The 22,543-nt window shown below is 43.2% G+C and overlaps 3 protein-coding genes across 3 annotated transcripts; all 3 read right to left on the bottom strand.

Moving 5' to 3' along the window:
* Nucleotides 1-353: 353 nt before the first annotated feature.
* Nucleotides 354-5,221, bottom strand: LOC137875265 (transmembrane protein 182-like). Its single transcript, XM_068714340.1, has 5 exons — nt 4,914-5,221; nt 3,531-3,654; nt 3,119-3,217; nt 2,405-2,542; nt 354-2,070 (listed from the first exon to the last, which is right to left on the bottom strand). The coding sequence occupies exons 1-5, from the start codon at nt 5,079-5,081 to the stop codon at nt 1,850-1,852; spliced, it is 750 nt and encodes a 249-aa protein (XP_068570441.1). The 5' UTR covers nt 5,082-5,221; the 3' UTR covers nt 354-1,849.
* A 433-nt stretch (nt 5,222-5,654) lies between these two features.
* LOC137875264 (sodium/hydrogen exchanger 2-like) lies at nt 5,655-11,819 on the bottom strand. Its single transcript, XM_068714339.1, has 13 exons — nt 11,543-11,819; nt 10,563-10,785; nt 8,965-9,205; nt 8,629-8,879; nt 8,332-8,549; nt 8,019-8,215; nt 7,821-7,910; nt 7,501-7,571; nt 7,179-7,313; nt 6,721-6,817; nt 6,505-6,618; nt 6,094-6,157; nt 5,655-5,949 (listed from the first exon to the last, which is right to left on the bottom strand). Exons 1-13 carry the CDS (start codon nt 11,784-11,786, stop codon nt 5,753-5,755), a joined length of 2,142 nt encoding a protein of 713 aa, XP_068570440.1. The 5' UTR covers nt 11,787-11,819; the 3' UTR covers nt 5,655-5,752.
* Nucleotides 11,820-20,859: 9,040 nt separating this feature from the next.
* Nucleotides 20,860-22,469, bottom strand: si:dkey-237j10.2 (uncharacterized protein LOC568721 homolog). The gene is made up of 2 exons (XM_068715371.1): nt 22,213-22,469; nt 20,860-22,012 (listed from the first exon to the last, which is right to left on the bottom strand). The coding sequence occupies exons 1-2, from the start codon at nt 22,379-22,381 to the stop codon at nt 21,357-21,359; spliced, it is 825 nt and encodes a 274-aa protein (XP_068571472.1). The 5' UTR covers nt 22,382-22,469; the 3' UTR covers nt 20,860-21,356.
* Nucleotides 22,470-22,543: the final 74 nt, after the last annotated feature.

The following is a 22,543-nucleotide window of genomic DNA, read 5'->3' as shown; positions in this document are numbered from 1 at the left end:
GTTCTGGTTAGAGTAATACAGATATGTCTGTCAACAGAAAGGGACACTTGTTGACAAATGTTATACTTCAATACTTTAAATGAAAATTGTTTGCAGCAAGGTCTGTAGATAAGTAAGCGAGGCATTGGAGGACATGCTGCTGTTGAGATATTAAACGTCATTTAAATGAACCACAAACCACATTTCCTTTCGCTCCATTGTTTTGAGATGGTGGTAGAGATCAGAGACAGATATAGAGAAAATGATCCCTCTCCTTGCAGTTTTTTTTCTTGTGGTTGAAATGCTATTTGATTACAACTGAACTCAAATATTAGAATTCCCAGCTTAAAAGATGAGCTGAGATGTTATTCTTTTAGAGGTTTATAAACATTAATTTATTGTTTGTTTACTGAAACAGAAACTATTCAACAAACACAAACAATTAAAGCACACTTTATCACGAAAGCCTCATTGAGATTAGAACTATTCAAAAGTGTCCAAGCCAAGGAAGGCAGCGATCAAGCTGTTGCAGACAAATAACACAAAATATTCTATATATCATATATCTGTCATGTTTATCATGAATCATCATGACAGACATTAGAAAAACACGCTAACTTACCCACAAACAATGGTGTAAAAGACAATAATGTACCAAAATAAGAGGGTATCCTCTGACACCACAGGTAGACTCAGCTGACCTTTAGCATTTGGTGGCTACGGTGCTATATGAGAGCATCACACTGTGAGGTACACCGTCAACATACGTAGGTTACATCTATTTCAATAATTAACACTGGTGTGTTCAGGACAGTTTGATCACAGCATGTGTGTGTATGTGTGAGTGTGTATGATTGAACGTGTGTTTTTATGTGTTTGATCAGTGAGGTCTTTGAAGCACCCCCCCCCCCCGCCCCTCCTGCCCCACAGTAAAGCAGATGAAAGCTGATATGTGCGATTGAGAGTCCACCCGCCTGTTTCCACACGCTGCCCATTCAGACCAATGAAAAAGCAGGGTGATGTAATGGTGTAGCAGTTATGATACAATGACAAGTCTGCGCTTCACATTTAAGGGCGTGAGTCTGTGTCAGTAGATTATCGGATCAATATTGTAAAGTTTGCGTGAACACATAGGGTGGGGCAGAGAAACAGAACAGAGCAAGCGTCACGATTTCAATGAGGGACTGAAATGTGATTGGGGTGAAGGAGGCAGGTGGCTGGGCTGCTGTACACCAACCAAAACCCACAAACAGCTGTTCATTTCTCAAAGCCCCCTTGTGCCCCCCTACAAGCAACAATTGTCTCTCTGCCCCCCCACCATCCATCCTCAATGCAAACCCACCATTTCTGTCTCCAATCCATCAGGCCATTCTTCCCTCCCACCTCACTCCGCTGCAGCTAGCCTACTTTGATTGTGTGCCAAAATCAGGACAGGGGACACAGCTGGTTCACTCATACAGCTCTCACCTTCCGCTCTATGGACTCACAATTTGTAGCATTAATAACAAAAAAAACAAAAAACATAAATCTGTTGAATGGCGGTCGGATGCCATTCCATATTGATTCAATAAAAAATAATTTTAGCACATCATTAATTGCTCCTTAATGCCAGTACCACACAAACCTATTGTGATATTATTATTCTATAGCAATTAGTGATTTTTATGTAAATAAAGCAGAGAAAGTCACAGAAAACTGAAAACCAGTGTCTCTGACTGCACGCTGCTTGACATCCAAAGGGTGGTGCTGTTATATTGATTGTGTCGTTCCAGCCAGTATTTACATGCCACAAGTGTGCTGCTGAGTCCCAGTGCGGGACACACAAAAAAAAAGGTCAGTCCTCTCTTCCCCTACAGGCCAGGTGGCACGCTCACTTGCTGGCACGCAGCGCCTGGCCCACCAGCATGAAGACCATCCCAGAGACGAGCTCCAGAGGCACACCGGCAGCCGCCACCATGAAAGACAGGCCGTAGAGCACGGAAACCTGCGCGCGGGGACACGCCTCTCCTCGCTCCTGCAGGACGTAGCGCTTCACGTCCATCACCTCCATCCACAGCACGTACAGCAGCAGCGTGACCAGGAACAGGCAGGCTGGGGAGTGATATGAGGAGTATCAGGGAGACACAGATAGAGGCTATCACTGCTGCCGAGTAACACCAGAGGAATGCAGCTCCAACTCATCTCCACTGTTACCACGGCAGCAGTGTCTGAACCCTGCTGTTGTTATAGCGACACTACTGCGGAGGGACATCTGCTGCCCCGTGTGTCGGGTTTGTCGTGTGACGGGTACGAACAGCTGACAGCAGCAGTGGCTGCAACATGTGTTTGTGTCTGTGCGATCACCTACTCCCCCGAGAGCCTATTTCACACTGCAGATGAATACCATGGTTATAAACACCACACATGTACACAGACTATATTTTACCAGCAGCGATGAGGAAAGCACCGCCCAGCTTGTACAGTTTGTGGCTGATGAAGGGGACACCGCAGACCAGGAGGAAGCCTCCGGTTAGAGCTGCCACCAGGCCGAGGATTATCAGCACGGTCCAGAAACCCCGAAACACTGCAAGCGATACAAACAGGCCGCCATCAGAGCAGTCCCAGTTCTTATTGGTGTACAGTATATAGCATGGGGGTTTTGATGCTGGCACATGTTTTTTTTGCAAATTTGGGCAACTTAAGGGGAGTGACATTCTGCATATAAATACGTTTGACCCATGACCTCAGTATTTCTAAAATTCTAGCTATGACCTGGATTTGTAAGGATAAGAAATAGGAAATACAAGCACCATCTTATTTCATTTGTATGCTTATTTTACTATCATTCTTATCCTCACTTTAAACAGCCAAGTGTAAACTGAAAAATTGTGTTTGTGTGTGATGAAGTGATTGTAAAAAAATACATGTGTGACTGTGTGTATATAAACATTTGGAGTTAACAGCGAGTGCTAGCGAGTAGCGAGTGCTGTCTAACTGTAAGTTAGTCCAAAATCTGTAATCAACTTGATAGAGATGTGGTGACTGTGGAGTCCCCTTTCATAACCATCAAGCCATTCAGTCAGCCGTCATATATGGAAGTTGTACAGTTTGTTTCCTTTAGTTTGTCACCTGATTGTAAAGACGTGAGAGGGTGCGTTACCTGCTGTAGCATCATAACTTGGATGAGGCACCTGTCCAAGTGCAACAGGCAGAGGGAAGAGGTACCCATGGATGCACACCTTGGATTCTGGCTGGTTTGCTACATGATAAATAAAAGGTAAAGAGAAAAGTATTTTAGGTCTGAGGAAGGAAAAAAAAACAACAGAGTGCAAAAAAACTCAATGTAGAGAAATTTTGAGAAAAGACAAAAAACACCCCACAAACCAAAATAAACGCCCACACATTCTTCGTGCTCTCCTGTATATTTTCTGTCAAATATCCAAATTATACACATTTTTCTTTCCTGCACTTGTTAGCATGACAAGCGGACCACACTGTTAAGTATGAGACATGCGACCGCATTGGACAAACTCCAACAAAAACCCTTTGCCTCCTTGGAAAGGCGTACATACTGAAGAGAGTAGCCAGCGTTGCGTGCGCTGTGGGCTCCACCTGAAACACACATCGCCAGAAGAAGCCCTCGTGGTGCAGAGTGAGAGATGGAGGAGAAGCAGTGACAGCTTCCACCAACTGGATCTAAATGAGAGAGAGAGAGATGAACAGTCAGATGTCTGAAGATGGCCGAACCTTAATGTCTGTCAGCTTTGTCAACGCGTGTCTGTTAGCCGCTGTGTGTGTGCGATTCTGTGCTTCAGCGGTTCCACGGCGTCAAACGTGGTTCTGATTATGGCCCGCTCGTCCGTGAGGTTTTTTCGAGGTGGAACTTATGAAACACGCATGAGCGATACTCTCCATTTGCTTGTCAGAAACATGATTGATGGCGCTGAATAACACACGGCAGCTTTAATCATCCTCTTTTATTGAAAATAAAAGACTGTTGTGCTGTGCGGTATTAGGGAGGAGGTCACCGGGGTGTCGGCTTTTATAAATATACCCCTTACTTTGCATTTTGTGAACTTTCTCACAAATGTGGCATGGAAGAATAAACTGGGAAATTGAAGGGGCACTCCACCGAGTTTACACACAAGGATCAGCTGACTTGTGCTTTACTACTACTCCCTGTGACAACATTTGTATGACGGCTCCAGAGGAGCGTTGTCAAGTCTGAGACATTCACCCCAATGATGTCATCAAACTGACAATCCCATCAGCCTCGGCTGTACTTTGTGTTTTGTGCTAATTAACAAATGCTGCCATGCTAAAACACTAAATTAATATGTACCTTCTTAACCTCAGTGTGTTAGCAATTCCGTTGTGAGAATATTAGCATGCTAATTTAGCATTTCGCTTAAAGCACCCATGTGCCCAAGTAAAGCCTTATGGAGCAATATAAATGTAAAAAGCTGCATTGCAAAATTATGCTTTAGGACATGGGTGTTTACTAGACATAGATAAAAAAAAGTTGCCACTGGATGTATTATGGGAAGTGTAGGATCCAGTGTTTTGGGAGCAGGACTCACACTAAAAGTCTCTTAAGTCAAACTAAAAGTTACTGTGGGATGCCTTGATCTCTGCTGCATTGATTTGGTCCTTTCTCTTTTAAATCTGTTGCTCTTTGAGTCCTCCAACTTTAAAAAGAAGTTGCCGAACTAAATTATTTTGGTACCTCTTTAAATATCCTATAGTGGCATTGCGTGCACGCTGCGGTGTACATCTGAACAGATTCCACATTGGTCTTTTTGTGGTTCTCACATGTGATGCTGTGACTATTATTATATGCATTTGTTTAGTTGGACGTCACTGCCCGATTGTGACAGCGGTCAGGTTTGCGTTCACTGCATGGGTTCATGTTAGTGAATATATATACTATATGTGCACACATGTGTCTGTCCTACCTCAGTCCCATTGGTATCTTTTGTCACAGTTGTTTGCGTCGGCCATGTATACGGTCCACAGTCGTCACTGGCCACCAGCCAGTAGTCCGTACCAAAGGCGAGGAAGAAACACAGAGTCCCTACAAGCCCAAATATCCCCCCAGCCAAGGTCGCAGCTCCCACCCTCATAACTCCAGCCTAGAACCGCCTTCACTGTGCTCTTTCCCCTCAGCTTTCAGTCTGCTTCAGGTCAGTTACTCCTCGGCTCCTCACTGGTGTGTCCACTCTGCCACCCTCAGCCCAGCCCCAGACCTAAAGAAAACAGTCGGCCTCTCCCAGCCACTCCCCTGCATGCTGGGAGCTGTGGGGGAAAAGAAGCTCCAGTAACCGAGGAGGTCAGTCGGGGGGACACGAGTTATTTTAGGAAGCAGTAAGCCTGTCCTTGTCAAATTACCGGTGGGTGTGCTGCGCATTTATAAAGAAAACGAGGTGAGGAGGGATTGGTTTGTGTGTGTGCTCGTAATGTGGACAGCGAGTATCAGCATTTATGACTGCGAGGTATTTCTGAGGTGGGTGTTACACTTTTGAGCTCCACTTTGAAAATGAATTAGAGCAGAGATGCAAATGACCCTCCAGCAAAGGTGTTCATGAGGTGAAACATGGAGCCGGCAAACACTCAAAATTATGAAACCAGAAGGGGAATTATTTCATACATTTCAAAAGTTTTAATTGGAAAATATCCATGAAATTGAAACCTTTTAACAACGCAGTCTTGAAACCCATAACTCTATGGCTAAATTAATATGAGGTACTTATCACTTTTGAAATGACTGAATTCACTGCTTTGCATTTCTTCTCCTTCATTGCTGCTTCTCGCTCTCCAGAACAAAGCTGAGTTGTTTCTTTGCCGTTCTACCCGCAGGGGCTTCTTGATGTTGCGGAGAGATCTGCTCCTCTCTGGCAGCGGGAGATTGTGGATCCACTGGTCTTCTGGTCTGAGCTGAAGGCGCTGGGACCGATGAGTCCAGGGGGACAGGCCTCGGGCTCATGGAGCACACTGCCAAGAGAGGAGAGGCTGCAAGTGAGCTCAAGGCCCACAAGGTCAAAGAATATTCCCGCCATAGTTGTCAGGGTCAAAGGTCAGGAGGTAGAGAGACGATCTTATGACGCGTCTATCTTCTGAGTCTGTGTTTCACTTTACCTGTGTGAGACCTGCTGAGTCCTGCTCTCGCTCTGCGTGAGCCGTTGAACTCTCCATCCTCCCCCTGTCACCATGGAAGTATATAGAAAGTCTTAATATAGTGTTTTAAGTCATTTTAAGTAAATGAGTTTGATGAATACACTTAATTCAATAAAGCTCAATTTTGTCACAATTAAATGTCACCTTTTTTTAAAGTGCTTAAATGAGAAGTAAGAGCATACTGTACAGTAATTGGTTGGTATCAAAAATATATTCTAAAACATTCTTGTAAGACATTTCCGAGGATAAAATCATTTATGTTTTTAAATTACCTAAAACTGGTAACAGTATGGAACATTTTGAAATAATTATTTCCCTTAATTTGTTGAAATGAGACTGAAGGACTTTTGTTTTCATGGATACATTCCCTACCTGTGTATTATTTGTGCTTCTCTCTCCCAGACTCTGGTGCCTGTGAAGAGGCTTCCTCGTTCTGCCCGTGGTGGCGTCTTGGTGTAAAGTGTGTCTGCTGTAAGCTGGTGTCTGCTGGAGTCACAACTCATGCATGAACGCAAGCAGTATAGGTGAAGAGTACATAGCACATGTTCACTGATCCATTTTATCAAAACCCCAACGCTGTGAATTTACCTTGTTGTTGAAGCTTTGTAGGTTTCTGGAGAGAATACGCCTGATGCTGTCCATCTCCTCTGGTAAAAGGGGACGGCTGTGGGAGCGGTGGTCCACTCTAAAAGTGAGGCGGGAACATTCACATCCATTTAGCCAAAAACTGTGTTGTAAAAACTGATATCTAATCAGTTTTCAGTAGCATGATTGGGGTTTTAAGTAGGAAGATGCCCTGGAATTGACGGGGTCGGCGAAGATATTCTGTAACTCTTGACTTTCAAACAGATGCAGTCAGGGATACTTACAAACTTGTGAGAAACTTGATTTGCTTTTAAGGATTTAAATTAGCACAGATTACCATAATGGTGACACAATTGTCCTTAGTTTTTAGGACCCTGTAGGGCTCCTTCAATGAAGTCCTAGTGATCCCTAAACACTTACGACGAGAGTCGCTGACACAAAGTAAAAAGATGTGTTCTCACAGTGGTGGCGCCTCCTCGTCTCCCCTCTGCTCCCTTCTCTCCAGCTCCTGGTAAACTCTGAGGATACTGGAGCGAGCCTGGTGGTCCTCACGGATCAGGAAACGCCGAAGGTACTTCCTGTTGAACTGCTCAAACCTCACACACACACACACACACACACACACACACACACACACACACAAAATAAATATCGTTCATTATTCTGAGTCCTGACAGGGAAGTGATCAGGGACCATTGCATGTGGTATTTGCTGCCATCTACTGGTCATTTCAGGTCCTATTTGCACACAGACAAGGTGAAGAAAATGTGAAGAAAAACTAACTTGTCTTTCCAGTAGTGCTGCCCCCAGTAGCCCACCACGTCCTCTATTCCTGCCAGCAGGTGATCAATGAGCTAAGAGGAGACACGATGTGAGCATCAGTCATAGATTTCTCTACATATCATTTTAGAATCTAATTAGTATCTAAGTGAAACAAGAAAAGTATTACAAAACATGCTAAGTTGCTAAGTTATGTGGCACCTGAATGATTGTTTTGATGTCACCTACAATACAACACACTACTAATGCATAAACAGTGCTGTATTCCTTACAGACCATATTGCAGGCTCAGCACCTCGCTGTATCTCACTGCCATTTCTCACCCTGCTGTGGATCTCCTCGCTGACAGAAGGCAAAGCTCTCTTCTTCCTCTTCACATCCAGCAGCTCTACTAGAGGCTTAATAGTCATCCCCTGGAAACCAGACAAAAACAACTCAACAAATAAAGGAACAAAAGCTTCTATCGGAAAATCGGAACCTTTGTCTTTCATCAAAATTCACAAGTGAAGTTATTCTCCCACCTGTACGAAGACAGTGAAGAGGATGACCACGATGGTGGTTGTGATGAAGAGTCTTTTCTTCGGGAAGTCATCAATCAGGAAGACGAGGGAAAAGCAGATTGCCCCTCTCAGGCCTCCGTAGGCAATAATGAACTGATCTCGAAAGGTCACGGTGTTCCTCCGGAGCTTGTTCACTACAGCAGTCAGCAGCAGAACACCTTCAGAGGAAGTGAAATTCGTTGATTCCTCTATCTTGACAACTGATATTGAAGCTTCTGGCCAGAAGTATCATTGGTACAAAAGTGAAAGTTCAGGAAAGGTTTATTAATTCTACCTGTGGCCCTCCAGACGAGGCAGAGCAGCAGTGTGGAGCAGACGAAGGGCCAGCTCCACATGTGGACATCCTGTATTGTGGACACGCCCAGGAAGATGAAAATTAGGGTTTCACTCACGCTGCTCCACATCTTCAGGAAGTACTGGATGCTGGTGTTGCTGCGCTCGGACACATTAGCCTCCACATACTGCTTCATAGTCACAGCACATGTCACAATGCTGCAGGGAAACATATAATTAAGATTTCACCAAGCTGAAAGTTTTTTAAGTTCATAAGTTGACACTCGGCAGCACTCACGCCATGATACCGGAGAGGTGAAGCATCTCTGAGGTCAGGTAGGACAAGTAGGAGTAGAGGAAGACAAAGAGCGGGGCAATGACCTGGGCTCTGGAGGTGAACCGTGAGGTGAGGGCCGCCACCAGGCCGAAGAAGAGGCCTACAAACAGGCCCCCGAGGCCCACCACCAAAACCCTGCACCCTCCAAGTAACACATCCAGCCCCGACACTGACGGCAGGCGAAGGAAGGACTCAAACAGCTTGTAGAGCACCTGGAAGGAAGAGCGATGCATCACGCACAGAACAAGATATTCGATTTTATTTTCGAGACCACCTGGTGGCCACCTCTGCCCTCACCACAGTAACGGCGTCGTTGAGCAGCGACTCTCCAAACACCAGGATGTGAAGCTGCTCGTTCACGTGCATCTCCTGGAAGACGGAGAGCACGGCCACGGGGTCGACGGCAGCGATCAGAGAGCCGAACAGCAGGCAGTGGAGCAGAGAGATGTCTCCCAGAGAGCTCGGGGCCAGCAGACACACGGCGTACAGAGACAGGCCGATGCCCAACACGTTCCACAGGGTTCCCAGCACCGCGTACCTGGAGATGTGGGCACAATCAGCAGCTTCGCAGGAAAAAAGGGAAAGATACCGCTTGGCAAGGCGCTCAAGATAACATCAAAGAAACAACGATGACGAGATGAGAGTGGTGAAGACTGAGCCGAAACAGTAAAGCTGTGGGTCATAGAAACCAAAGCAGTGATGTGAAAGATGCAAAAACACTCCAGAGCTGAGAGGAACTTCTGAGTAGTGTGATCATTTCTCAACTACAAGTCACCCCTTTGATGATAATGCTAAATGCTAACACACCCATGCTAACACGCTCACAATGACAATGTTCTTAGTTTAGTGTTAACATGTGCTAATTAGTGCTAAACAAAAAGTACAGTTGAGGCTGTCAGTGCCACTAGTTTTTCAAATATCTGGTCAGAAACCAAAGTATTGGAGCCCCCCCCCCATTTACTGTTAAATTATGCAGAGTAACTTGCACTGTGATGTTGTTTTAATGGACGTACATGCCAGTAGAAGAACAATGCACTCAGCACTTTTTGTTACTGCCACTTGGTCACTTCTAATGTTCTTCTAAAAATGTGAAAATTAGAGTCCCGCCAGATGGAAGATTCACCCTGTCTGTGTTCTTGAGACTACAAAAACATCCGTACAGAGTGAAGCTTCTCTTACTTTATGAACAATCTTTGGCTGAGTACAGACACCGTAATGCAGAGAGCGCTCAAACCATCAAGTTACAAATGGAATTTACAAAGTAGTGACAGCTGACGTGACCTACCGCCAGTGACGCTTGTCATTTTACCCAGTGAAAGCGCAAGAAGTGTTATTAATTCATTTCTACCATAAAATACTGTCATCTGGGGTGTAATGTGTGTGCTGTCCTACATACCTGTGCCAAAGACAACTTTCAATGTTATGTGGATGATAAAGTATAAATAATCTGAGGCATTTTGACCAGGCAGTGACACTAAATGACAAATCAGGGGTTCACCAAAGAATTATCCTCTGGGATATTTTAATGTCTGAACAAAATTACATTTTGTTTTGGGAAATCTCAGTCTTGACATAAGTGGTGGACTGACCAACAACATAGCCATTCCTTGAGCCACGATGCTAGCATGGATAAATATATTGATGTTAGCAGCTTTAAACAGATACATTATATTTTTGGTGATAACATTTTATTTTCATCTGCTTGTTTCAGGAAACATTGATGCTTTATTGTTTAGATGAAAAAAAGCATTCTTTACATATGTTATATTTTTTCTGTACTTATACATACATAATTGGCATGAAAAAAACCCTCAAATAATATGTGAAAAAGGTATAAGACTAAGTGTATTCTACAGATTTTGGAAACAGGCCCACAACATTGAGTGTGTACCAACCAGAGGATGGTGCCGAGGTTCTCAAAGAACAGCCTCCCTGGCAGGAAGTAGCCTGCGTCCAAGACGATGGGCGGGAGCAGAAAGAGGAAGAAAGCGTCAGCGCTGAGAGTCGGGGGAGCAGAGTGGCGAACGCCATAGATCACCCCTCCGACCAGGAGGCCCACCATGATGAGCAGACAGCTCTCTGGCACCACTGCTGGGACACGACCTGACCAGTGGAAACCTGGAGGTTAGAGATGGAGACGATAAAAGTCATACTAATTGGATTCAACCATGTTTAATTTTTTTGACTGAAAGCACAGATGTGGAGCTCCACCAAAAGCTAATACACATCATATCATATGCACACAGCGGGGTAGTAATGGGATGCTTAAATTAGCTTCATATATTCTATATATAAAGACGATTTCTGACCTGAATGCTGAATGACTTGATAGGTTTCCTCCAGCAACTTCTAGGTCCACACAGTGTGCCGTGACCGACATTAAAAGTTATTGTACGAGGTAAAGCATCATTTTTTTATTGACAAAGAGCTTATTGGTCGGAGAAGAAACAATGATCCCATTTCTCTAGATTAGCTTGGCTATATTTTTTTTATCCATTGCTTAATTGTTAATAAGAACAAAATAAACTGTCCTCTTTGAGGGTAACTTAAAGTAAGAACTCCTACCAGTTATTTGATGTCAAAATGTGGCCTGCTACGCACAATGTGCAGAGATTGGCAGGTCTGAGAAATAGATTCTCTTTGAGATTCTCTATTTTTGTTTCCTCTTTGCCTTTATATTGTAAAGATGAAATTTTTAAATGATAATGATGTTGGTAAACCACTTGGATTACTCATACAGTAGGTTGGTAAAGTAACTCATACATGCTGTCACATAAAACTCTGAAGCAGCTTCAGACAACATCTAACCTCCTCTTATAGGATCTTATGTAATGTTGGCTTCTCATGAATGAGCATTAGAGCAATTGAAGCTCACCCAGCTTGGCCAGTGAGGCCAGCATGATCCACAGCACGATCTCAAAGGGAGCCTGCACATGGTGATAGTCCACGCTGAAAACCCGGAGAGCCATGGGCAGATCCACGGACAGGCTGCCATCGCTGCCATTGAAGCCCTGCGGGGGGGGCAGGTTGTGGGGCTCGGATGGGTTCGTCAGGGCCAAACACGCAGGCCAAAACAGGCCGGCGGAGAGCAGCAGAGAGAGAGTCCACAGGGCAGCCATCCTGCAGCCATGCTGGGACACAAAGAGTGAGAGGGACACAGGGAGAGAATGGGACAGGGGTTATGGAGATAGGGGGAGGGAGAGCAGCGTGTACACACACAAAACAAAAACTCATGCAGCCGCTAATGTGCACAGGAATCCCTGAGCTAGCAATGATATCCAACCAGCAGAACAGGGCTCAACACACGCTTAAGCGGAAACATCACTTCCTGAGTCGTTCAGAAGGACGATACATTGTCAGATTACAAATGACACCCACATAGTTGTAATCACTACAAAATATTTTAGATTTACATGAATGTTTATTTAAGGCCTCCAATAGGAAGGGCGGACTACGAACACACACACACACTTCTAAATCTCTATGAATGCAACCTTCAGCATTCAGCAATGTATTTCCAACAACTTCTCTCCCTAGACCCTGGATTTGTATACGTAAAAACTCCACAAAGGAAAAAGAGTGGAGTCCTCTCCCAGGACAGACATTAAATAGGTGTTGCATACAGAATGGCAAACATTGTGCATGTGTTTGAAGTGTGGGTGGAAACAGAAGCAAATCCCAGAGGAAACCCACACCAGCACGGGGAAGAGAAAAACGCAAATTCCACATAGACGACAGTGCTAACCACTGAGCCACTGAGAGAGCTGTGATGTTTTAGAACGTTATCTTTAGTCAATGATCAAGTATGGATTCTTAAAATCCTGAGAATGATCCTCAGTTCAATATGTCCAAATGCTAACATGCCGATGTTCAGCAGTTATGTATTTAAACTCTCATGAAATCCCCGGAAAGCAATACACACTCGTATAAAGCTGACTGACTGGGAGTCACCTTAGAAAACCTCTTCCTCATTCTTTTCTTGGGCTGCTCTGGTGATGAGGCGGGAACGCTCGGGCCACGTTCAGTCGCCCATTTCTCATAGCGTTCGTCTTCCTTGTGTTTCTTTCTGGTATCTCTGTACTTCTCAGCGAGCGTCCAGAAGTTTCAACGGCTCGAGTCATTGGTTGAGCCATTTAGGAAGCTACATCAGTAAAAGAAGAGACCAGAGGAGAAGACTTGTATGATAGAACAGTAAAGCAGGAGTGTGTGCCACAGGGAAACATGATAGCTTAATGGTTTACTGCAGGGGAATGAAAAATAATTAAAGCAATACAAATAAGTTTCAGTGGAATTTCTTACTTCTGTTAATGTCATTGCCCGACTCTTTCCTGTACTTTCTGGCGACCTTCCCCATGCTCCATCATCTCCTTGGCAAAAACTGCAATATCTACAACTTCATCCAGCTCTTCAGTCTGGACGAAGTTTTGTCACATGGTCTTCTGTCTGTCTTCGTTTCTTCCACCTGTGGCAGAGGTGTGCACACATCTTCCTGTGCATCACCACTGATTTCTTCTTCTTTCATCTTCCTCTCCCTCTCAGCCTTCCCCACTTTGGAGAGTCCAGTGGGTCTGATCATCTTCTCACACGGCCCTCTGGTCTCGGCCACTAAATGTGTGCTGTGACGATGAACCTTCTGGTTGTCGAGGATGTCGCTGTGTAACAGATCCAATTTATGATGGACTTGTGTGGAAGAATCTCCTGGATTGACGTCCTGGCTGAGCGGCATTTTTCTTCCTCCTAGATAGAAGATAAAAGAAGTCTTGTTATAAGACTACTGAATACCAAACTGCAGCATTTTGCAACAATTGTTGTAAATCAAGTTATTCTTGTCTATTGATTCATTAGCTTGTGTATTTTCCCTAGTTTTGCTTGGAAGTGCAGATAATTAAATAAACAAATAAACTCAATATTTCATTAATGAATGTAGCTTTTGTTATTACATCCCTTTCTTCTTCTTGTTTCTCACTACTTAACTCTGACTCTGCTGAATTTGAGCTTGTGCATGTATAATGTTTTCAACAAGAACAAAAGATCTTTACTTTCTCATGGATGGCAGCCGTCTCTGTCCATCAAAGTGTTTCTAAACACTGTGAGTTTTTGTTCCTCTCAGTGGAAGTTTGATGTAGATGTGTATATCCAGGTCTCAACAGCTGAGATCGCTCCCTTGTTCTGCATTCATTGGGCCTCATTCATTAATATGTGATTCAAAATGTTCCTACTTTGCTCACAAAATAAGGAAATAAGCAAGTAAATAATGTGCGCATGTCCGTGCGCAGGCTTTTAATGAATCATAATCATTCTAAATTGACAGGCGTATGCCTGCTATTTGCAATCAGCATATTGCCACGCCTCAATTTCTCTACATAAGGAAATATTTTTTGCCCAGAGATTGTGAGAAATGCATAAAAATATGAATAATAAACAATGTATACAGCATCTAATAAAAAAGTTACAAAAGTACTGTAGATGGTTGAAACAGGAATAAAAAACATTCCAGGACTTAAGTGTTTGATTTAATTGTTTTTTTAATTAAAAGTTTTTATTTTCTAAATTGTGAATACAATTATATTATGACAATGCAGTTAGAACTGATAAATGAGATATCTCTTCTATTCCTTTGGACCATAGAAATATGGACTTATAGATACTTCCAGCACCTCAGCAGAGATTAAGTCAGGTGTCATCTTGAGTTGTCTAAAATGAAAGACTATACTGAGCAGCTAATTTCCAACCTTGATGTACATATATACATTAGGAGCTTCTTTGTATTAATATGGCGGCCGTCTTGACAGCAACATTATGGTCAACATGAGGAGCAGTATCAGAATAAGGCTGTATAATTAACCCCAACAAAGCAAGAGTCATCGGATGTTTTATTTGTTACCCCAGAGATTTTCAGTCAAGATGTCTGATGTGAAAAAGAGCTATTACTGTAAAGACCTTTAACCAGAGTAAATCGTGTGCATATTGTTATTCATAAGGTTATGGAGTTATATTCTGTTTTAATTTGTTCACTTTGTAAGTGTACAGTGAAAAGTCTAGTGCATGTATAGACAGAGATATTTACTGTGTTGATAATAGGTCGACACCACACTTCTAAACATTCAAATCTGAAGCTGTGCTGCCTCTTGAATTGATAGCTTTGTCTGAGGTGGAAGTGCTTCCTGCTTTCCTTCAGCCCAGTCGGAGGTCCGGACACTTAGAAGTTTCAACAGAATATGACCCTGTTTCCATTTCTCCAGCCCTCTGCAAAGCTAACATCCTTAATTAGACCCTTGATGTTACGTTCACTTTGTATTGCAAGTGGCAGAACAGCTCTTAGTTGAATGTAATCACTTTTTCTGATTTTGAGTCTCTTCTTCTTGAGTTTCACAATATGGTTTTGTGTGTCTCATTTAAAGTCACACATTAAAAGATTTTCATTTAAATACACGTCTGTTAGGTCACTGCCGAAGGAGGTAATGCAATGGTGATGGAGCCAATGGTCCACTGATGAAAGTATTGTGTGACTCACTCCTGAGTAAGTACACCTCATGCTCGGTGCAGAAGGAGCTAAGTTTAGAGGGCAGTAGCCATAAACACACGTTAATTCAGTTAACTGCAACTATAGTCTACCTATGAATAGCAAAACAACAAATTAAAACCAAAGATAACTAATAAAAACAAAGAAGTTTAGTTTGGTCACCTGAAATCATTAAGGGTATGTATCCTTATGTGGGGTTTCTCCAGTTTCAAGTAACTTCAACGTCAGTGTCTGATGACCACGGGGAAAACTGATCAAAGTCAACTTTGTGTGGGTTCAGATGGATTATCTGACATGTCTGATGAGTCGGAGTGCACTATCTAAGCATATTGTATGTTTGAGCTGGCACCAATCCAGGTGACCAGCCCGATCCATACCACAAAGCAGACACTTCATCCTGCTGTTTCAGTGGTCATGTAGATCCGGGTTCCTGGAAATCAAGCTGGGAGGATCGCCATCTACTGGAACCGTTGCATCTTCTTCACTGGATCTCCTCACTCAATAAACACCTGACCTGCATTTACAAACAGGCTTATAGTCTCTGTTCTGCTTTTCCTCCATATTTCATGTTTCTCTTATGTTGAACAGTATCCTACTAGAATACTACTACTTGACTGAATGCATACCTATCATATTGAAAATGATTTGTTTCTCCATAAAGTTAGTTCAAATTCTAAATTATCAAATTATCAAATGATATAAGAATTATTTTTGCTTTAACAAAATATGCTTAGCATATATTAACACAACACAAACCAACACATTTTACTCTCTCAGAGAAGCTAAATGTATTTTTCTGTAGATCAACATTACCTATTTCCCAAATTGAGTAAACAAAACTTTTGACAAATACTCTTTGCAGTAATACTACCTGTGAGGATTAATGCACACTGGACCAGTATCTAGATTCATCAGGAGGGTTAAAGAACAATTATCAGACACCACCATGACTAAACAGAACATAGAAGTAAGTTTAAAGCAAAACCATTGTATTGTATTTAATAGCACAATTTTACTACTGCCGGCATACAGTCTTATTTTGACTTTGAAGCAGGTACACCATAAATAAATAAAAAATATTCTCCCCCGAAAAAACAATGTTCTGTTCAATAGTTCTTTGAGGCCTTTCCCCTCAGTCCCACCACACTAAATCTAGAATCCAAGAGTATCAAAAAATCTAGCCTATATAATTATTATTAATTATTATGTAACAAATTCAAATCTATTCAAATTCTTCTAACTGTACAGTTTTAATTTAGTCAATATCAAACATACAATACAACCCTTCAATGAATGAATGTAGGATACATGTTGAATTGTATTGTTAATCCATGAAATGTCCACTTTACTAAACATAGACCAAATTGTTAAAGATAAACAAACTATTAGTTGTGAAACATTTTGAATAGGAAACATTTACAGTCTAAACATTAATGACTCAATACATTTAGGTAATGTTAAGATACTGTGAACACAATACTGACACCTTGAGCTTCCTGCACAGCAGCAGCAGCACAGTAACGTACAGAATGAAGCTAGTTTCTTAGCCTCTGAAATTCAGCTAATTCAGCACAAACACATTCTCACATTACACACACACATTCCCATTCACCTGTCATTAAAAAAATACCACATTATATTAACTTTATGTGACAACTCGGTTACTAAAGCACCAGCAGGGCTATGCTAAGTCACGGAGCTAGTAATGTTAGCATATGGCTAATGCGACATAAGCCTCAGTTACGGTGATGTTAAAAACTCACCAAGAAAACTGATGAGACTCTGATGTTCTCAGGGTCGCTTCAATAGTTGACTGTACTTTCACTTGCTCAAAAATAATTTTTACATCAAGTACAAGTAATATGTTAAATGTAACATCACTTTCTCTCGCCATGCTATGGCCTCCAGCCTGAGTAAAGTAGGCGGGACTTGTCCTCTACCTATGGCCTTCAATTATTCCACCTTGAACCAATAACATTGTTTGTTGTCAAGTTTCTTCCAATAGAACACTTACTGATGCAAAATTAGACACCTGCACTCAAACAAAATAATAAATTGCATACAGAATAAAATAAGGGAGAATAAAATATGAATAAAAACATTATAGTAGAAGTGAAAGTCACTGAGGTAGTCAAACAACTCCACAGTGGCAAAGCCCCAGGGATTGATGAGATCCGTCCAGAAATGCTGAAGGCACTGGGTGTGGAGGGGCTGTCTTGGATGACACGTCTCTTCAACATTGTGTGGAGGTCTGGGACGGTGCCTAGGGAGTGGCAGACCGGGGTGGTGGTTCCCCTGTTCAAAAAGGGGGACCAGAGGGTGTGTGCCAATTACCGCGGTATCACACTACTCAGCCTCCCTGGTAAAGTCTACTCCAAGGTGCTAGAAAGTAGGGTTCGGCTGATAGTCGAACCTCGGATTGAAGCGGAACAATGCGGATTCCGTCCTGGCCGTGGAACAACGGACCAGCTCTTCACTCTCGCAAGGATCCTGGAGGGGGCTTGGGAATATGCCCATCCGGTCTACATGTGTTTTGTGGACCTGGAGAAGGCGTATGACCGGGTCCCCCGGGAGATACTGTGGGAGGTGCTGCGGGAGTATGGGGTGAGGGGGCCACTTCTGGGGGCCATCCAATCCCTGTACGCCCAAAGCGAGAGCTGTGTCCGGGTTCTCGGCAGTAAGTCGGACTCGTTTCTAGTGAGGGTTGGCCTCCGCCAGGGCTGCGCTTTGTCACCAATCCTGTTTGTGGTATTCATGGACAGGATATCGAGGCGTAGTCGTGGGGAGGAGTGTTTACAGTTCGGTGGGCTGAGGATTGCATTGCTGCTGTTTGCAGATGATGTGGTCCTGATGTCTTCATCGGGCTGTGACCTCCAGCACTCACTGGATCGGTTCGCAGCCGAGTGTGAAGCGGTTGGGATGAGGATCAGCACCTCTAAATCTGAGGCCATGGTTCTCAGCAGGAAACCGGTGGATTGCCCTCTTCGGGTAGGAAATGAGTCCTTACCCCAAGTGAAGGAGTTCAAGTACCTCGGGGTCTTGTTCGCGAGTGAGGGAACAATGGAACGTGAGATTGGCCGGAGAATCGGAGCAGCTGGGGCGGTATTGCAGTCGCTCTACCGCACCGTTGTGACGAAAAGAGAGCTGAGCCGCAAGGCAAAGCTCTCTATCTACCGGGCAATCTTCGTTCCTGCCCTCACCTATGGTCATGTGGACTGGGTCATGACCGAAAGAATTAGATCGCGGGTACAAGCGGCCGAAATGGGTTTCCTCAGGAGGGTGGCTGGCATCTCCCTTAGAGATAGGGTGAGAAGTTCGGTCATCCGTAAGGGACTCGGAGTAGAGCCGCTGCTCCTTTGCGTGGAAAGGAGCTAGTTTAGGTGGTTCGGGCATCTGGTAAGGATGCCACCTGGGCGCCTCCCTAGGGAGGTGTTCCAGGCACGACCAGCTGGGAGGAGACCCCGAGGGAGGCCCAGGACCAGGTGGAGGGACTATATCTCCAAACTGGCCTGGGAGCGCCTCGGGATCCCACAGTCAGAGCTGGTTGATGTGGCCCGGGAAAGGGAAGTTTGGGGTCCGCTGCTGGAGCTGTTGCCCCTGCGACCCGATCCCGGATAAGCGGTTGAAGATGAGAGACGTTATAGTAACTATTTTTAAATGGGTTACACTACATTTTGTAGTTTAGCTTTTCTTTAAAAAAAATACTACCTAGAAAAATAATTTAATTATCTGTAACGACATGGGATAAATTCACGTTTTTTCCCTCTTTTAGTAACATGGTGAATATTACTAAGAAACTGACTTTTAACATCAAATACACTTCCCTTTCATCACTTGATATTCACAAACCATAGTAAAACGATAGAAAAGGCTTTACATGGATATAACATTGCAGCTAACACACAACAAAACTAGCTAACCAGAACTGAGACGCTAACGTTAGCTTACCGAGGCTTGTGAAGTGAAACTAAATAGATTGCGCAGTGAAACAGTTTCTGTCACCTGATAACAGCACGACTCAAAAAACATAGTCCCTACGGTTTGTCAACTTTAGTGAAGCTCAACATTGTTACACGGAACAAACTACTTCTAGCTCAAAATGGAGACTTTCCCCCGACATCATGGACTGCCCTCGTGCTCACAAAGCGCACTGCAAGACTTCCGGTTAATGTTAGTGAGGGATGCGGATACGATGATAAACATCCGTGATGCGAATGGGTGAAACAAAAGATTTGACTAAATTATCCCAGTAATCTAATAACAGAAATGAAAGCAACAAGTTTCAACTTAAGTCAGTATTTTAATTGTTTATAACTTAATTCATATCTATTTTGTTCAGCTGGGTTACAATTGCAATATTTGATAGAGGCTGTATAAATGTAAGAATGCCTGACTAGATAGCGTCGACTCAAATCTGTTAATTAGAGAAAACACTCTATTTTCTATCTTTTTCAACGCTCAGTGAATCAGCCTCCACAAAGCCCAGTGTATTAGTGCATGTTGATGGATCACCGTTACCTTCACTGTGAGCCCAACGGTGATGATTTGTGCTTCACAGGTTACAAATCAACCTTAAGCAGGCAAAAGCACCATACATCTTCAGCCTGTATTGCTTTGTCAGTTCATGCTGGACCTCATTGTGAGATTCAGGTGCCTTAGGACAACTGAAGACTCCACACTCAGTCAAAGGGTTGGAATGGTGGATATTTAGAGGCTGCCATGTTGTGACGCACAGCTCCTCACTAAAGCACACCATCATCACAGGTCCTTGTGTGTTTCAGCAGCAACGTATAGGGTAACAACCGTCAATTTGTATGCATTCACAATCTGAACCGTTTGCAGGGTTTATTGTATATGCAGTATTACAGTGATGTGGACACATTGGACCCTGAGAGAGGTCTCTAGTCCTTCACAGTTTTCATACAGACACACCAAGTGATGTGAGCTATGAAGTTGTCAAAACCTCATATTAAAAAGGGCAGGTAGTAACTGGCATCATCATATTGCCTCACATTAAAGGGAAACTAAACACCCTGACATAGAATTGATTTCATGCTATTGTAATTATACTTGTCAGTGAAGTTAGCATCAGTACACACATGCACAACTGTCATCCTAATTTGGATTTCAGAGCATTAAGATTGAAATGATATCGGTTTGGAAGTTTGGAGTTGGTCCATTGAAGTTAAATTTAACTTTCCTGGTATGTTTATATAATTTTTAATGTTTGTTTTTATATAAACCTTTTCAGAAGTTGTCTTAAATCTCTTTATTATGGTTTAATGTAATGTACCTCGGATTTATCTATCATGGGCCTCAGGGAGACCTTCATTCATCATATAACCACAGAATCCTGAGTAATATACTGTTGCCATTGCTCTCTGCACAACATAACCTGGCAAATTGTGTTGGTGTTGTGTATAATTTGTAGTTTTTATATTTCCAAACTTCTACACATTAACCATAATATATCACAACCACAACAAAAAAAGTTAATGCCCTAAAATTCCTCTTTGACTGTCTCTACTAAAGCCCAATGTTGCCATGATTTGGAGATATAAAATGAAAAGTATCTACTTCAAGTCCTTTAGAAATCATTTCAAATAGGTAAATGGCATTCATTGTACATGTAAGTGCCTTAATTGCATCATATTAAAGTAATCATACAATTTATATGGTCAACCCACTTCACTAAACCATTTAATATATTTGATATATCACTTTAAAAACAAGACATTGTTGAATTATTTGTCCAAATACAGAATAAATCTTTATTTACAAGGCATCTTCAATACACAGGATACATCTATAATCTAACACTGGATTATTCTTTGCTTCAAAATAATAAATACCCTACACACCCATGTATATGCCAATACAATGAATTCAAATGTATGTCAGGTAAATACATGATGGTGTGGTTCTCAAACATAACAACAGATGGCACACAAGAGCAGGAACATTTGACATGTCATTTCACCAAGCAAGTAAACAAAGCATTGTGTAAATATAGGTAAACAAAAATAAAAGCTTGCATTCATTTACTGAATTGCACTTGTTTTCACATCCCGGTTGCATGTGGGTATGTGTACAATCAGAGTTAAAGAAGTGCAGAAGCAAAAGAGTGTCACATTTAATTAATACTTTGGTGTTTGCACGGTTGCCTTTATTGCAGATGAGTATTGTCAGCCTCTGAAATCCTCAGAACAGGGGAGCTGAAGTTAGATGAGCAGGGAACCGAGGTTTGGGTTCTCAGATAACTAATCTTCTTGCCGCTGTCCCCTCCTGATCCCTGTTCCAGACTGGCCTCCAGTGAGTCTGGCCCCCGAGGTTGGCTGCTGCCGGGCGAAGGCGGAGGCATCAAGCCGTGCAGGAGGCTGTTGCCCAGGTGGGAGTTACATCGAGCCAAGTTGTCAGTCAGATGCTGCATGTACACCTCCTCCAGCTGCTTCTCCAGCAGCCCATTCAGTACCGAGTTAGACATAGGCTCCAGGCCAGACTCGGGCACATCCAAGCTGATGTTCACACTGGGCCCTATAACCAGATAACCTTGGTCTGGTATGGACGAGACGGGCTCGCCTTGTGGCCCCTTTTGGGCTGCCCACTCTGTCTGACGGTAGGCTTCAGGGCCAGGAGAGTAAAGAGCATGCTGGGGGATGGTGGCCACCTGCAGGTCTGGATACTGTTCCAGGAGGCTGCAGTTGTCCAAGCAAACCATACAGTCAGGGTCCAGGGTGAGGACCGGTAGACACCCAGGGATTAAGAGGCCTATGGGGCCTTCAGGCACCACTTCGGCGGGGTCTAGTTCCAACTGGTTTGGACCTGATAACCGAAAGTAAACTGGTAATCAGAATGTTGCTTTGCTATTTAGCATGAAAGCATAAGAGAGATCTTATCTGACAAAGGAAGAACATGTTAGTAAAAGGGAAGCAAGAGAACTAGAACGCGCAAAGTCAATGTTAGTACCCGTTTGGAAAGTTAAACACCAGATGGTTTGCATATTTTTTTATGAGGCTGTTTACCTGCTTTGGCTGAATCTGTCTTTAGGTCTGTAGAGTTTGGGTCGGAGAGATGGCAGTTAAACTGATCCGCACAACGAGCGTGTTCCCTTAATCTCTTGACCTTAGAAGCAGAGGCAAACTTTCTCTCCTCGCTGTAACACAGCACTCTGAGAAAACCTTCGGCCAACATGGCACAGAACGACTGTGTTCTTCTTTTCTGTCTCTTTTTCACCCGACTTTGCTCCTTATGATTGTTGCTCTTGAGTGCAAATGGCTCAGTGTCATAGTGTATGTTTAGTTCTACTAACTTGTTTCACTTCTGCAATCGAGAACTGGCCCCTCCACCCATAAC

The sequence above is a fragment of the Cebidichthys violaceus genome, unplaced genomic scaffold, assembly GCF_023349555.1.
Source record: "Cebidichthys violaceus isolate CVI_PGR_0920_01 unplaced genomic scaffold, fCebVio1.0.p SCAF_2, whole genome shotgun sequence".
In the NCBI taxonomy this organism is placed as follows: domain Eukaryota; kingdom Metazoa; phylum Chordata; class Actinopteri; order Perciformes; family Stichaeidae; genus Cebidichthys; species Cebidichthys violaceus.
Note: the sequence above shows the minus strand (reverse complement) of the source record. Positions and strands in the feature narration are given on the sequence as shown.

What these genes read in the sequence shown, in the direction of transcription:
- LOC137875265 (XM_068714340.1), bottom strand. Translation starts at nt 5,081, where the DNA reads ATGAGGGTGGGAGCTGCGACCTTGGCTGGGGGGATATTTGGGCTTGTA. An exon ending in AAGATACCAATGGGACTGAG is followed by an intron (nt 3,655 to 4,913) that starts GTAGGACAGACA and finishes TCTCTCATTTAG; the next exon opens with ATCCAGTTGGTGGAAGCTGT. An exon ending in AAGTTATGATGCTACAGCAG is followed by an intron (nt 2,543 to 3,118) that starts GTAACGCACCCT and finishes TATCGCTTGCAG; the next exon opens with TGTTTCGGGGTTTCTGGACC.
- LOC137875264 (XM_068714339.1), bottom strand. Translation starts at nt 11,786, where the DNA reads ATGGCTGCCCTGTGGACTCTCTCTCTGCTGCTCTCCGCCGGCCTGTTT. An exon ending in AACCTCGGCACCATCCTCTG is followed by an intron (nt 9,206 to 10,562) that starts GTTGGTACACAC and finishes CCACATCTCCAG; the next exon opens with GTACGCGGTGCTGGGAACCC. An exon ending in TCAACGACGCCGTTACTGTG is followed by an intron (nt 8,880 to 8,964) that starts GTGAGGGCAGAG and finishes TCTTCCTTCCAG; the next exon opens with GTGCTCTACAAGCTGTTTGA.
- si:dkey-237j10.2 (XM_068715371.1), bottom strand. Translation starts at nt 22,381, where the DNA reads ATGTTGGCCGAAGGTTTTCTCAGAGTGCTGTGTTACAGCGAGGAGAGA. An exon ending in GACAGATTCAGCCAAAGCAG is followed by an intron (nt 22,013 to 22,212) that starts GTAAACAGCCTC and finishes TTCGGTTATCAG; the next exon opens with GTCCAAACCAGTTGGAACTA.